At 42.5% G+C, this 12313-nt stretch overlaps 1 protein-coding gene across 1 annotated transcript in view; it reads right to left on the reverse strand.

Moving 5' to 3' along the window:
- Nucleotides 1-325: 325 nt before the first annotated feature.
- Nucleotides 326-12313, reverse strand: part of DSCC1 (DNA replication and sister chromatid cohesion 1) — a 17632-nt gene continuing 5644 nt past the window's right edge. Inside the window, exons 3-11 of the mRNA XM_040261707.1 lie at nucleotides 11900-12001; nucleotides 10280-10448; nucleotides 7701-7835; nucleotides 6219-6309; nucleotides 3956-4094; nucleotides 3408-3460; nucleotides 3041-3195; nucleotides 1749-1897; nucleotides 326-813 (exon numbers count right to left, since the gene is read on the reverse strand). Coding sequence (XP_040117641.1) covers nucleotides 705-813; nucleotides 1749-1897; nucleotides 3041-3195; nucleotides 3408-3460; nucleotides 3956-4094; nucleotides 6219-6309; nucleotides 7701-7835; nucleotides 10280-10448; nucleotides 11900-12001 — 1102 coding nt within the window. The 3' untranslated portion in view covers nucleotides 326-704. The remainder of the gene's footprint in view (nucleotides 814-1748; nucleotides 1898-3040; nucleotides 3196-3407; nucleotides 3461-3955; nucleotides 4095-6218; nucleotides 6310-7700; nucleotides 7836-10279; nucleotides 10449-11899; nucleotides 12002-12313) is intronic.

The raw sequence follows: 12313 nt of genomic DNA on the forward strand, positions 1-12313 counted from the left end.
AACACTTTCAATTTCACTTTCTAGCCCCCAGTGGTGGACTAGCAGCTAGGATTCTCGGTTTTTTATCCAGGCTTCCCAGATTTGATTCCTGGGCAGGGAACTAAGATCTCTCTTCAGGACCACTCACTGTTTCTTTCTGAAATCGTATCTACAGGAGCCAGGCGAACAGGAGCCATCATCAAGCCCATTTCATCAAATCAAACAACTGCTTTAAATAGCTGACAGCATCGTGTGATTTCCTGTTTTGGTGGAAGGTCAACAGGAGATGGGAACTCACCTGGGAGATGGTATTTACGTAAATAAATAATTCTCTTCCAGGAAAGTGTTACTGTTTAGTTCTCTGAAAACTTTCAAATTTATTAATGACTAGAATGTCAAATCCTAATTAAATAAATGCAATTTTCAATGTAAAAAACCAAACCTGTTACTCTATGAATGAACTCATATAGACTACCAAGATATACTAAATATAGAAAATAACACTTTTGTCCTTGTTTACACTGTGTACATGAAACAAACATTTCCTGAAAGACATAAAATATCCTATCACCTTTAAGAAAAAAGAGCAATAGTTTTAAAATACTGAAGATGAGGAGAAAAGGCCTCACAGCATTGGGTTTTTCAAAGTCTGCAATACAAATACATAAAAAAACACTTTCTTATATCCAGCAACTTTAGTCCCAAAGAAAAAACTGTTGTTCTTTTTAAGAAATAGGTCTTCTTGAGTTATAAACTTTGACACCATTTTGCATTGAAGATCGAGCGTATTTTGTGAGCAGTGCACCAACGGTTTGCTTCTCTCCACACAAATCTCTGTGGGAATGATAAAAAAATTAATGAACAAAATAAAACAAAAAACAATGAACATCATAAATAGGGAACATAACACGGTATTCACAGCACTAGTTCTTTCTCTCTCTCTCTCCCCTAAGTCCACCTTTCCAACAAACATAAGGGTATGTATTTGTGGGAGAGGTAAGAGTAAAGAGAGGCTACGAAGCCGTAACTGAACTGGATAGAGCACACGTATGTATTATCTCCAACCTTCACGGTGAGAGTATGAGTCATGCATTATTTAACCCCATGTGAGATATGAGAAAACTGAAGCTGGGTAAAGAGAAGAGAGAGGCCCCAAGAGGTATGGGACACAGGGAGGAAGTGGTAGGGTTTGTTAGTGGATTTTGGGAGAAGGAAGTGGCAACCCACTCCAGTGTTCTTGCCTGGAGAATCCCAGGGACGGGGGAGCCTGGCGGGCTGCCATCCATGGGGTCGCACAGAGTTGGACAGGACTGAAGCGACTTAGCAGCAGCAGCAACAGCGGTGGATTTTGGGTCAGTCTTGCCAAGTAGTAACTTCAGGGTGAACTTGTTCTTATGAATTCTGACTTCTCCCAAAATGTTAAACTTCTCCCAAAATGTTAAGGCAGCAGGAAAAAAGAAGGTGGCCATCAGACAGGGGTGGTTGCCTTACAGTCACAGAAGGGTACACAGCAGACTGTTCCTCTAAGAGTTGCAGTTTGCAAGAAGAGCAGAGAAGTGATTCTAGACACAGCAGAAAGGAAGAGAGATGACACGTCCCCTACCAGCCAGATCAGTAGTTCTGGAGAATGGTAAGAGGAGAGCCCGCCAGGACTTGAGAGTGCCGGGAAGGAAGCAGTCATCAGGAAGACTCAAAACACAAAACGGAAACGCTCTGCTCCCTGTTAGAAAAGAACAGTCCTCAAAACCCATTTGTAATAAAGTACTTACTGAATATATGGAGCAATATCTTCTTCTGTCCACTTCTCTCTCAGAGAGAACAGACTACTGAACCGTTCCTGATCTCCTTCAGGCAAGTCTTCCGCTTTCAACAGAAATATGATTTCTGGTCTTGACTGTCTATCTACCAAGGCCAAACCCTGTAAGAAATGAGAAAAAGGAGAGCTCAAGTAATGGTTTAATGTTAAAAAAAAAAAAGTGACTCATTCTTTTACCTTATGTTGAGCTTAGCCCGAGGTATTTAAAACCTCAGCATCATGAAGCTGAGAAGCTTACAATAGCCTTTTTCAAAGAGAGCGCCTCTGAGCAGTCACTTCCCTTCCCTTCTCGAATCTGGCTTTTACCACCACCAGTTTAGTGAAAAGCCTCTGGTTCTAAAGCTCACTGTGAGCTGTCGTTACCAAGCCCATGGGCCCTTTACTGGATTCGTCTCACTAGCCCCCTTTACTTCGGTAGTATTCATCACCTCCTCTTCAAGCCTGCATCACAATTTCATGCCTCTTCTCCTGACCTGATGTTGTAATTCCTTGGGCCCCTAGACCACCCCTCTAACTGTTTCGCTGTCACTGGCCTGGGTAACCTCCTCTAAACCTGTGACTCCCTCCACCACTTACTTACTTGCTAATGACTGTAATATTTGAACTTCACCCCAAATCCCTCGTCCAAGCACCAGACCTCTTTAACTGAACTTATATATGAACTCATTGTGTCTGCTGCCCAAACCTGCTCTAAGTCCCAGTATCCCAGGAAACCTAGGAAGTGAAAGTCTCAGTCGTGTCTGACTCTTTGCGACGCCATGGACTCCACAGTCCACGGAATTCTCCAGGCCAGAATCCTGGAGTGGGTAGCCGTTCCCTTCTCCAGGGGATCTTTCCGAGCCAGGGATTGAACCCAGGTCTCCCGCATTGCAGGCGGATTCTTTACCAGCTGAGCCACAAGGGAAGCCCAAGGGAAACCCAGGCATCAACCTAACTGTAAACGGGCCCAAGCGATCTTACTGTCACAAATGTTCTACAATTAGACTGTGGTGGCTGGAAACCCATTAAATTTACTAAAAATCCTTTACAAACAGGCAACTGTGATATGTAAAGTATACTTCAATTAAGTGGGCTTTGTGGGTTTTTTGTTTTGTTTTGCTTTTTTAAAGGATTTTTGTGATGGATTGAATGTAGAGTGCACCCCTAAGGTAGGAAAATAAATTGTCTCCAACTTCAGTTCCAATACAGGCTTCATCTCACCTCGTAACCTGCTGAGTTACGGAGGTAATCACGTCACCACCTTACCTGAAGCTGATCAAGCCTCGCTGTCATTCCTTCGGGAACACTCTGTTGCCATACCTCCTGAAACTCAGCAAGGTTGAATTTCACCGCGTTCTGAAGTAGCATCTGTGCTGTGGCTCTGCATATCTTATCTGCACTCAGTTCAAAATAAACTTCGCCTAAGGAAAGGGCAGCAGATGGTGCCACACTGTCTTCTGAATTATACCACCGTCCGCTTTCCCTCAGCACAAATTCACAGAAGGAACTACACGCAACTCATCGCCCATCCCCCCATGGAGGTCTTAGTTTTAACAGGAAGACACTTCAAAGGCAGGCCAAGTTTAACACACCACAAGTTAAAACACCCGTTAAAATATTCTCCCAATCTTACCTTCCTCTGTGTATTTCTTTCCATAACATCTAAGACAGTGTTCAATCATTTCCCTGAAAAATTTTAAACACTTATTTGAAAAGTTTTCACAATTTTATGCATTAGCTTTCAAACACTATTGCTAACTATAAATTAAGATGTAAATTTGAAATACTGGGACTCCCCTGGAGCACAGGTTTGATTCCTGGTCAGGGAACTAAGATCCCACAGGCTATGTGGTGCAGCCAAGAAACTTTAAAAAATAAAAACTAAAATATACTGGAAAGCTACGATGTGCCAGGCCCCATGTTAAATATTTTTATACAAATCATGTGAGCATACATTTATTATAAAATAACACATATAGTTATTTCTTTATATTTTTAATGGCAGGAAAAAAAATGACATTTATTCTCCCCAGTAACCAAAATTCCCAAGTCCTTTTTAGTTGTATATTTTTCAGCTTTCTATACAATATTAAAATATAGTCTATGCCCTGAGTTTAGTCCTACCCTGGATAATAATTTTCTTTCCTTTAAAATCTGGAAGGATGGGGAATAAATACTTACTCTGGTTCCAATGGTCCAAGTTCCTGAAGGCACGTATTCAAAGGAACTTTGCTAAAAGACCAAGATTCAGAATCCACAAGCTGAGTTATATGATTCAGAAGTTTCATCTCATAATCAAATTCGAGAATCCTCCAATAACCTATAAATTCCCAAAGTTACATTTACTAAAGAACATTCATTTTAAACAAATTTAATGGAAACAAATGAATTGACTGATAGGACTCATACAGTTGCAGTATACTCTTCCCTGCAAAAGAGAGACATGATAAGTCTTAACTTTCTTTATAAACAATGCTTCTGTTTCAGCTTCTCTCCCAATCATTGCAAACTGTGTCAAGGGAGGTCAGGTGGTTTTTAAAGAGTACTTTGCACATAACCAACATTTTGACTTTTTTCCCAAGTGCTTTAATCCTCCATTATCTCATAATAATCTTGTTGTTCTCAATGGAAATGGGAAGCCGGTAGCTGGTCCGGTCGTTTTCTTAAGAGGGTCACACAAAGGAGCCGAGGTCGCGGGCCGGACACTCCGCACGGTGACCTCTGCAGCAGGGTACTGTCACGGTCACGCCCTCCCACCGCCACCTGGGAGAGCCGTGCCCGTGCTCGTGCTCATGCAGCAGTCTCTTCAAGGACTATCCTGGCGGTCCAGTTGTCAGGAATATGCCGTGCAATGCAGGAGATGTGGGCTGGATCACCAGTCGGGGAGCTAAGATCCCGCATGCCGAGAAGCCACGAAGCCTGCACCCCATGAGAGCGCCCGTGGGCGCCAAGTGCTGAGGCCTGAGCAGCACAGCTGGAAAATCAGTGCACCACAGCGAAGGATCCCGTAAGATGCAGTGAAGACCCCCATGACCAAAGCAACTAAGACGCCAGGCAGCCAAGTGAAAGAATAAATACGTTTTTAAAAAAGAAGTCTAGTTCATTCACGAGATAATAGACTCAGGTACGACGCGGACCAGCAGCAAGACAAGGCTGGGTGTCCAGATATATATTCCCAATCCCTGTGAAAGATGATGAAATGCCATCTTATAACCAAAGGCACTGCCACCATCTCTGGAGAAACAAATCAAGTGCACACCCATCATTTCCACGGGAGAATGTTCCTATTCTTATTCTGAGTAAAAGCAACATTAAAACATGGAGTGTGTGATGCAAAACTGAAAAAGAAAACTAGGGAAAAATCTATGCGTAACCCCCCCACCATGCACGCACCAAAATATTATCCATTCCCATGCAAGAAACAAAAAGTGCAGAGGGCTGCATTAAATCCATTCTCCTATTCTTAATCTTAATATTCATGGTATCCCTATACCATAGTAATTAGAAACAGGCCACCACAATTAAAAACTCAAGGAACCACAACAAAGAAGTTAGTGCTATCAGTTAGTTCTAAAGTCATGTGCAGCTACTTTGCTCAGCAGAATTGACCACAGAAGCTAATCTTGCTTGGAAGACTGTGAATAAATTGAAAAGGGCATTCACCAAACCATGCCAATTTCGCCCTTCCTGACACATGGGTGCAGAATTAAGCTGCTTCTCTGGGCAAGTTTGAGAGGGCTGAGAAATGCACACAGCTACTCAAGTGTTAATGTAGGCCCAGACATGGTGTGTTGGGAGGGCAGGGGTTGGGGGGCAGCTCCCACTCCACACTCCGGACCAGAAGAAAGTCAAAACACATTGAAGAAGATTCTGCTGAGCTACTCCATCAATCTCTTGCTGCTACTACTTTTACACAGGTTTATTATATAAACTACTTCACACTTATCAAAAGTATGTTGAGTGATCACAAGAATAAATAGAGCTTCCAAGCAGTTTGGAAATTCAATGAGTTAATTCTGAACCAGGAGTTCGAGTACCTGGTTTGATGCCTCATCCTGTCACTATCTCGACAGGGGACCCTGGACCCGTCTGTTTCCCTTCCCAGGCCTTGGTTTCCTCACCTATTAAAGACAATGAAGGGAACAGATTCCTGATATCTGAGACCTTTCCTGATCAAATGAGGTTCTTCTATTACCATGTACTCCAAAGGAAAAGGCCTGTAAGGAGTGAATCAAGTCACTGCTCAGAGACTGACATCCTCGTTAGAGGTGATCACATGGAGTCTCTACCCCCCCAACCCAAAACACAAATATCGTCATCTCTGAGACCAGAAGAGGACTCAATAAATAGCATGCAACAGCAATAAACAGAGGGAGACGCACAAAAACCTCTCTCGCAAATGATGCCCAATCCCACCACTACTGGTAACAGTAAGTAACGCTACCTCCGATCTCACAGGCATTGAGAACTTGTAACTGGGTCATTATTTCTTCCTCACTTGCCTGAATTTGATCAAGCAAGTCTTCAGTCGTATACTGAAACAAACAAAAAAAAACGCATTTTAGGACAAAAAAATTTTTTCAGACTTATTGAATTTTGAGGGAATAAATACATAGGGACAGATAAAGCAGTATTTATAGCTTAATTTCTTTAGTTAATGTGTAATGATAACTAGATAAAATCAGAGAATATCTTAGAAGAAAACACATTGTGATGTGGAATGTGGCAATCATTTCAGATGTGATGCTGAAAACACAAGCAATAAAATGGAAGCACATCATGTGGACTTCATCAAAATGAAAACTTCTGTACTTGCCACAATTTTTTTCAAAAAGTCAAGAAAGTGAAATGATAACTCCTAAAATAGAAGAAAACATTTGCAAATTCGATGTGTCAAAGAGCTTGTGTTTAGATTACATAAAAAACTCTCCAACAATTTAATAATACAGTAATCCAGTTGAAAATTGGCAAAGGGGTTTCTGTACAAACATTCTATATAAAGCCCATATAGAGTGACCACAGGACCCATCAGTTTCACTCGTGTGTGTGCGTGTGTACATCTCCAGGAAAAATTAAAACACAGGTTCACTAGACACTTGTACATGAATGTTCACAGCAGTGTTATTCACAATTAGCAAGTAATCAACAACAATCAAAAAGTAGAAACTACGCAAATGCTCATCAACTGATGAATGGACGCGTAAAATATGGCACACCCATAAGACAGGGCACCGTTCAGCAATGAAAAGGATGGATGCTGAGAACAGCATGCTAGGTCAGAGATGCTGCCAGAAGAGGCCACTCATCTGATTCTGTTCACACAGAATGCCCAGAAGCAGCCTAGGGCTGAGGGGAGAGAGGAGAGCAAGGCAGGACCTAGAGGTCAGAGCTGAGGGGAGAGAGAGAAAGGTGGACCAGGAGGTCAGGGCTGAGGGCGGGGAGAGAGAGAGAAAGGCAGGACCTAGAGGTCAGGGCTGAAGTGGGGGAGAGAGAGAGAAAGGCGGGAGTGAGAGGGAACAGCTAAGGGGTACAGAGTTTCCGTGGAGGGGTGATAAAAATAATCCAAACTTCATCAAGCTGATGACCACACAACTCTGTGAATGCACTGAAAACTGCTGAATTACACACTTTAAAATAAGCAACTTGCTTGGTATATGAATCAGATCTCAATAAGGCAGTGACAAAGAAAAACGATCAATCGGTTGAGCTTCTAATACAAATACAGTGGGAGGCGGCAGGGGGAGAGAAGACATGAGATTGACAAAATATTGATAAATGGTCAACAGAGAGAACACGAGTCTTTCTGTTTTGGGGTATGTTTGAAAGTTTCATAATATGAACTTTAAAAAGAATGTCACCATTAAAGAATGCCATTATAGCTCTGTTTTTTAAATCCCAATTTAAAAAATGAAAATAACAGTCTTACTTTTAAGTGACTGGAATCCTTTTCCTTTTCACTGTCAGGCCCTTCATAGGTATTTTCCATCAAAAGTTTCTTTAACTTCTTTAGTTTAGGTCTACATCTTCTTAATTCCCAGTAGTTGTTAGAAAAACCAAAGATCTAGAGATTACAAATACATCATGATCTTTTAGGGGCCATTCTAAAAGAAAACTTTACATAAAATTTCATCCAACACATCTGTCCTCCATTAGAAGCAAGAAAACGAAGCCAAGGTATTCTGGTTTCTGTCGGGAAGGTGCTCATCCAGCCATCTGCTTGAGATGGCTACCCATCTGCAGGTCACATCTGTTTAAATCTCAGTCAAGAAGACACTGCCAACATAATGAGAATGGATAATTAAGCTTCCACTGTTGTTGTTGTTCAGTGGCGAAGTCACGTCCGACTCTTTGCAACCTCAGGGACTGCAGCACACCAGGCCTCCCTGTCCTTCATTATCCCCTAAAGTTTGCTCAGACCCATGTCCATTGAGTTGGTGATGCCGTCCAAGCATCTATTCCTGTTGCTCCCTCCTCCTGCCTTCCACATCTCAAGTGTATTGTGGAAACTTAAAGAGTGTGGCCAGAAAAGAATGACCAGCAAGGTGACATTCTGCAAACCAGGTAGAAACCACAGAGAAAGAAGGTATTTAGGTGGAAAAATAGAAAGTAAAGAAGAGGCCTCATCTCACAGTCTTCAAATTATGCACAGATGCTACAGGGAAGAGGCAGCAGTCTTGCCCTGTGTTGCTCATGATGCTAAAATTAAGCGGATGTGAAAAAAGAAAGACTTCTGTTCAATGCAAGAGCTTCTACTAGGTAGAACAGCAACCAATTCCTTACTGGACTTGAGAAATACTTAGAGGCCTGTCACTCAAATCAGGTGATAGTGGCTAAATGACGGGTAAATTGCTGTTATCCTTCTCTTCAATTTCCAGGATTTGCCCAATCAACATCAGCACTTAGTAGGTACTCAATAATTGTTTCACATGAAAGAAATGGAAAAAGGCCAAAATGGATTCTCTCTGGGAAACACTGTCGCTTTAAGGCGGAAGGTCAGGGGCTCGTCCAGTCTCAAACCAGTAGAAGCCGAGATGGAGGAGACAAGGTCCAGAGCCTGGTGGAGACGCCGCGGAGCCTAAGCAAAGCTTAAGGACCAAAACAGAAAGACTACTAAGCTCGTGCGCAGCTCACAAAGGGGCTGGACCCAACACACAGATGTTCGTGTGTGCTTTTGTGTTGACGGAGAAAAGGAAGTTTAGTATGGACTTTTAATTCGTTGCCAACATTGAAAAATAAGGAGATTTTGCCCCCTAAAACCTAAATTTTAAGCTTCACTTGGACAAAACAAATCAGAAGGTCTATGGATTGGTCTATGCAATGCTGGGCTGCTTTCCCACAAGGCCAAGAAGCGCCTACCTACCTGCCTGAGGCCTGTGCACCCCAATCTGTCACAGACCCCCATTCCCTAGCACCCCCGAGCCTGGGCACCCACTGCCATTTATCAATGCCAGCCTGCTCTGCTCAGGTGCATTCCTGACCGAGCCTTTTTAAGCACCTGAAGTGCAACCCAAAGATTCTGAAACTCTGGCTAGCAGACCTCTGTTAAGTTTTCCTCGGTCCCAGAACACAGAACTCCGGTAAGAAGAGCTCAAAGGTACTCACAGACGTTTATATCCTCTCCAAAACACCCACAAGACAGGTACCTGATGAAAAAAATAACATCTTTTCCAAAAGGATCAAAGTCAAAATTTCTAGCTCATCACAATCAAAGACGTAACTCTACAGAAATCAAGTACAATATTTACCGGCAGCTCCTCTGTTCTAGCAACGTCATATGAACCACTCAGGCGCCCCAGTATTTTCCCTTATTTCTATTCCAATTCTATTTTTAGGAAGTGGTTGGCTTGAAGTTAATCTAATAGCATTAAGGTGCTTTGACTGTATATGTGTAACTATTGAGCCAGGATAGAAACTTTTGTTTGCTATCTGCCATCAGTAGTCTCCAAAGTAATTAAGAATTCGTTATACATGGCTATGGCTAGTGATGAACTAAACCAGCTTCAAAGGTGAGAAACACACTTCCCTCAAAAACATGGTTTTTCATTTCCCTACGTCACCTAATGCACTGGTTATAGTCTGAGGGAATCACCTTTCAAACCTATCCACAGCAAAACTCCCTGAAAACAGGTCAAACTTTTAGAATGAGTCACCTCACAGTAAATTTTCTATATTACAGAAAATGGTCAGTTTATCTGGGACTTAAACATCACATTGGGAAAATAAAGACAACTTTACATGACTCCAAACAAACAAAAATAATGCTGAGAAATTTCCAGTTTCATCAGAGAAAATTTCAGATTCTCTGTGATTATACATTTCACACCTCCTTTTTTTTTTTTTTCTTTTGGCCTCAAGCATGGGAAATCTTAGTTCTCCAACCAGGAACCGAACCCACGCCACCTGCATTGAAGCACAGTCTTAACCACCAGGGAAGGCCCACACCTTGAGTTTTGAATTAAAGGCATGTTGTCTTTTTCAAATAAGTCAGGAAACAGAAGACAGTACCTCAGTCTGAATAAGGTTACAGTGTGTTTCTTCCATCTTCAGCTGCTCTGGAATTTTACAACCGGGAATAAAAAGCAACATATTGGAAGTGTCTGCTACTTTCAAATCATATGTTTTGTCTTCACTGCACAGAACAGCCTGCTCATCCTTATCACCACGAATCACTAGACTGCAGGAAAACAAGAAAAGAAAATACATGGTTTACTGAGACACCAATGGCCAGCCTCATTACACAGTTCCAAAACCCTCTAGGTTTCTAGAATTTACAACGAAGTCTTGAGGCTATGTCTGGCCCCTCCTCTCACAGCCTCCCCCACCTCCCACCAACAATGATGGGCTCCACAGGGCAAGGACGGGACCAACTGACTCACTAAGGAAAAATAACTCCATACAGGCCAACAAAAAAAAAAAAAAGAGGGCAAATGTTACCACATGGCATCTTTGTGTAAACCACTGGGAAGAGTGTCTGTAACCTACAGTCAAGATGTCACAACTTTCTAAAATCGCTAAAGCAATACTTTTCAAACTTTTGAGTATGCATGTTAGGGAACCCTGTTAAAAAGCAGGTCAGGATGCAGTTCATCTGGGATGGGATGTAAGATTCTGCATTACTAATAAGCTCCCTGACGAGGACTATGCTGCTGGCCATGGTACCCACCCAAGTGGTCCTTCCTGTTTTGGCCTGAGCAACCTCACCATCAAATGAACACATCCTGGCCTAATCATCAAAGAAACTGGGACCTTGAGAAAAGAAGGCCGCAGTGCTGAAAGAAAAATGTGCAATGGGCATGTTTACAAACTAGAGTAAACGATGTCTCTGACAAGCGGTCACAGGTGGAAAAAAGCAAGAAGGCAGAGGGGGAGGTCAAAAGTGAGAAGGGGAAGAAGAAAGATAAATGACGAAGGTGATGGAGACGACAGAAACGGAGTTGCTTCGAGCAGCCTTCCCTGCCTACGTTTAATCCTCCTGTAACCAACTCACTTCTTTTAAATAAGTGATAGAAAACCTGAACTAAAAGACTGATTTTTTTTTTAGAAAAACTAATCCTTCATTTAAGTGAAAATATGGGGTTTTTGGTTTTTTTTTTAAGCTTTCTGGTGCTAACAACATTCAATAGTCCCAAGTACGTACTCTTAACATGTAGGTCCACACTGCACCATCTCTGCTTTCAAATATTTTGTTTAAAACAACCCCTTCCCTCACCCCCGCCCCCCAAAATTTAACACACCTTTTCATTCTGGTTTTTGCCAGCTGGATTAACTATACCTGGACAAAGCAGGTGCTCACACCTGAAGTCTCTTCTCAAAGTCCTGCCAACTCAGCTGAGGTGAAAACCCCCAGTGATGCTTCTGCCTCAGTTCCCTGAGAGATCCCTCACTGCTAGCATCTGAAGACTAGCCTATGACTATAATAATGTTTGATGAGTAAAGTAAAAGTGAAAGCCTAAAGGCAGCATAATTTAAAAAGAAAACAAATGTATTTATTTAGCTGCACCAGGTCTTAGCCGCAGCATGTGGGATCTAGCTTCCTGATCAGGGATTGAACCCCAGTCCCTGCCTTGGAAGTACAGTCTTAGCCACTGGACCACCAGGGAAGTCCCCCAATTTTTAAAAGCTTACAAGATAACAAAGGTGAAAGTCACTCTAGTTGTGTCCAACCCTTTTAGACTCCATGGCCTGTAGCCCGCCAGGCCCCTCTGTCCACGGGATTCTCCAGGCAAGAGTACTGGAGTGGGCTGCCATGCCCTCCTCCAGATCTTCCCAGCCCGGGTCTCCTGCATTGCAGGCTGACTCTACCTCCTGAGCAACAGCTATATAATAAAATACAGGTGTCAGAGGAACAACAGTGCAGAGGAGTTAAACAAGAACGCCTAACTTTTTCCGGGACTGCACAGAGTTGAGACAGAGAATAGACTTCTCCTGTATGTTTCTTAACCCATGGTCTTGCAGCAAATGTGCAGCGGACCTAGAATTAGAAAACAGCTTCAGATTCTCAGTACTGACCCCAAGCAAGTTTTTTTTTTTTTTTTTTTT

The sequence above is a fragment of the Oryx dammah genome, unplaced genomic scaffold (assembly GCF_014754425.2).
Source record: "Oryx dammah isolate SB20612 unplaced genomic scaffold, SCBI_Odam_1.1 HiC_scaffold_19, whole genome shotgun sequence".
In the NCBI taxonomy this organism is placed as follows: Eukaryota; Metazoa; Chordata; class Mammalia; order Artiodactyla; family Bovidae; genus Oryx; species Oryx dammah.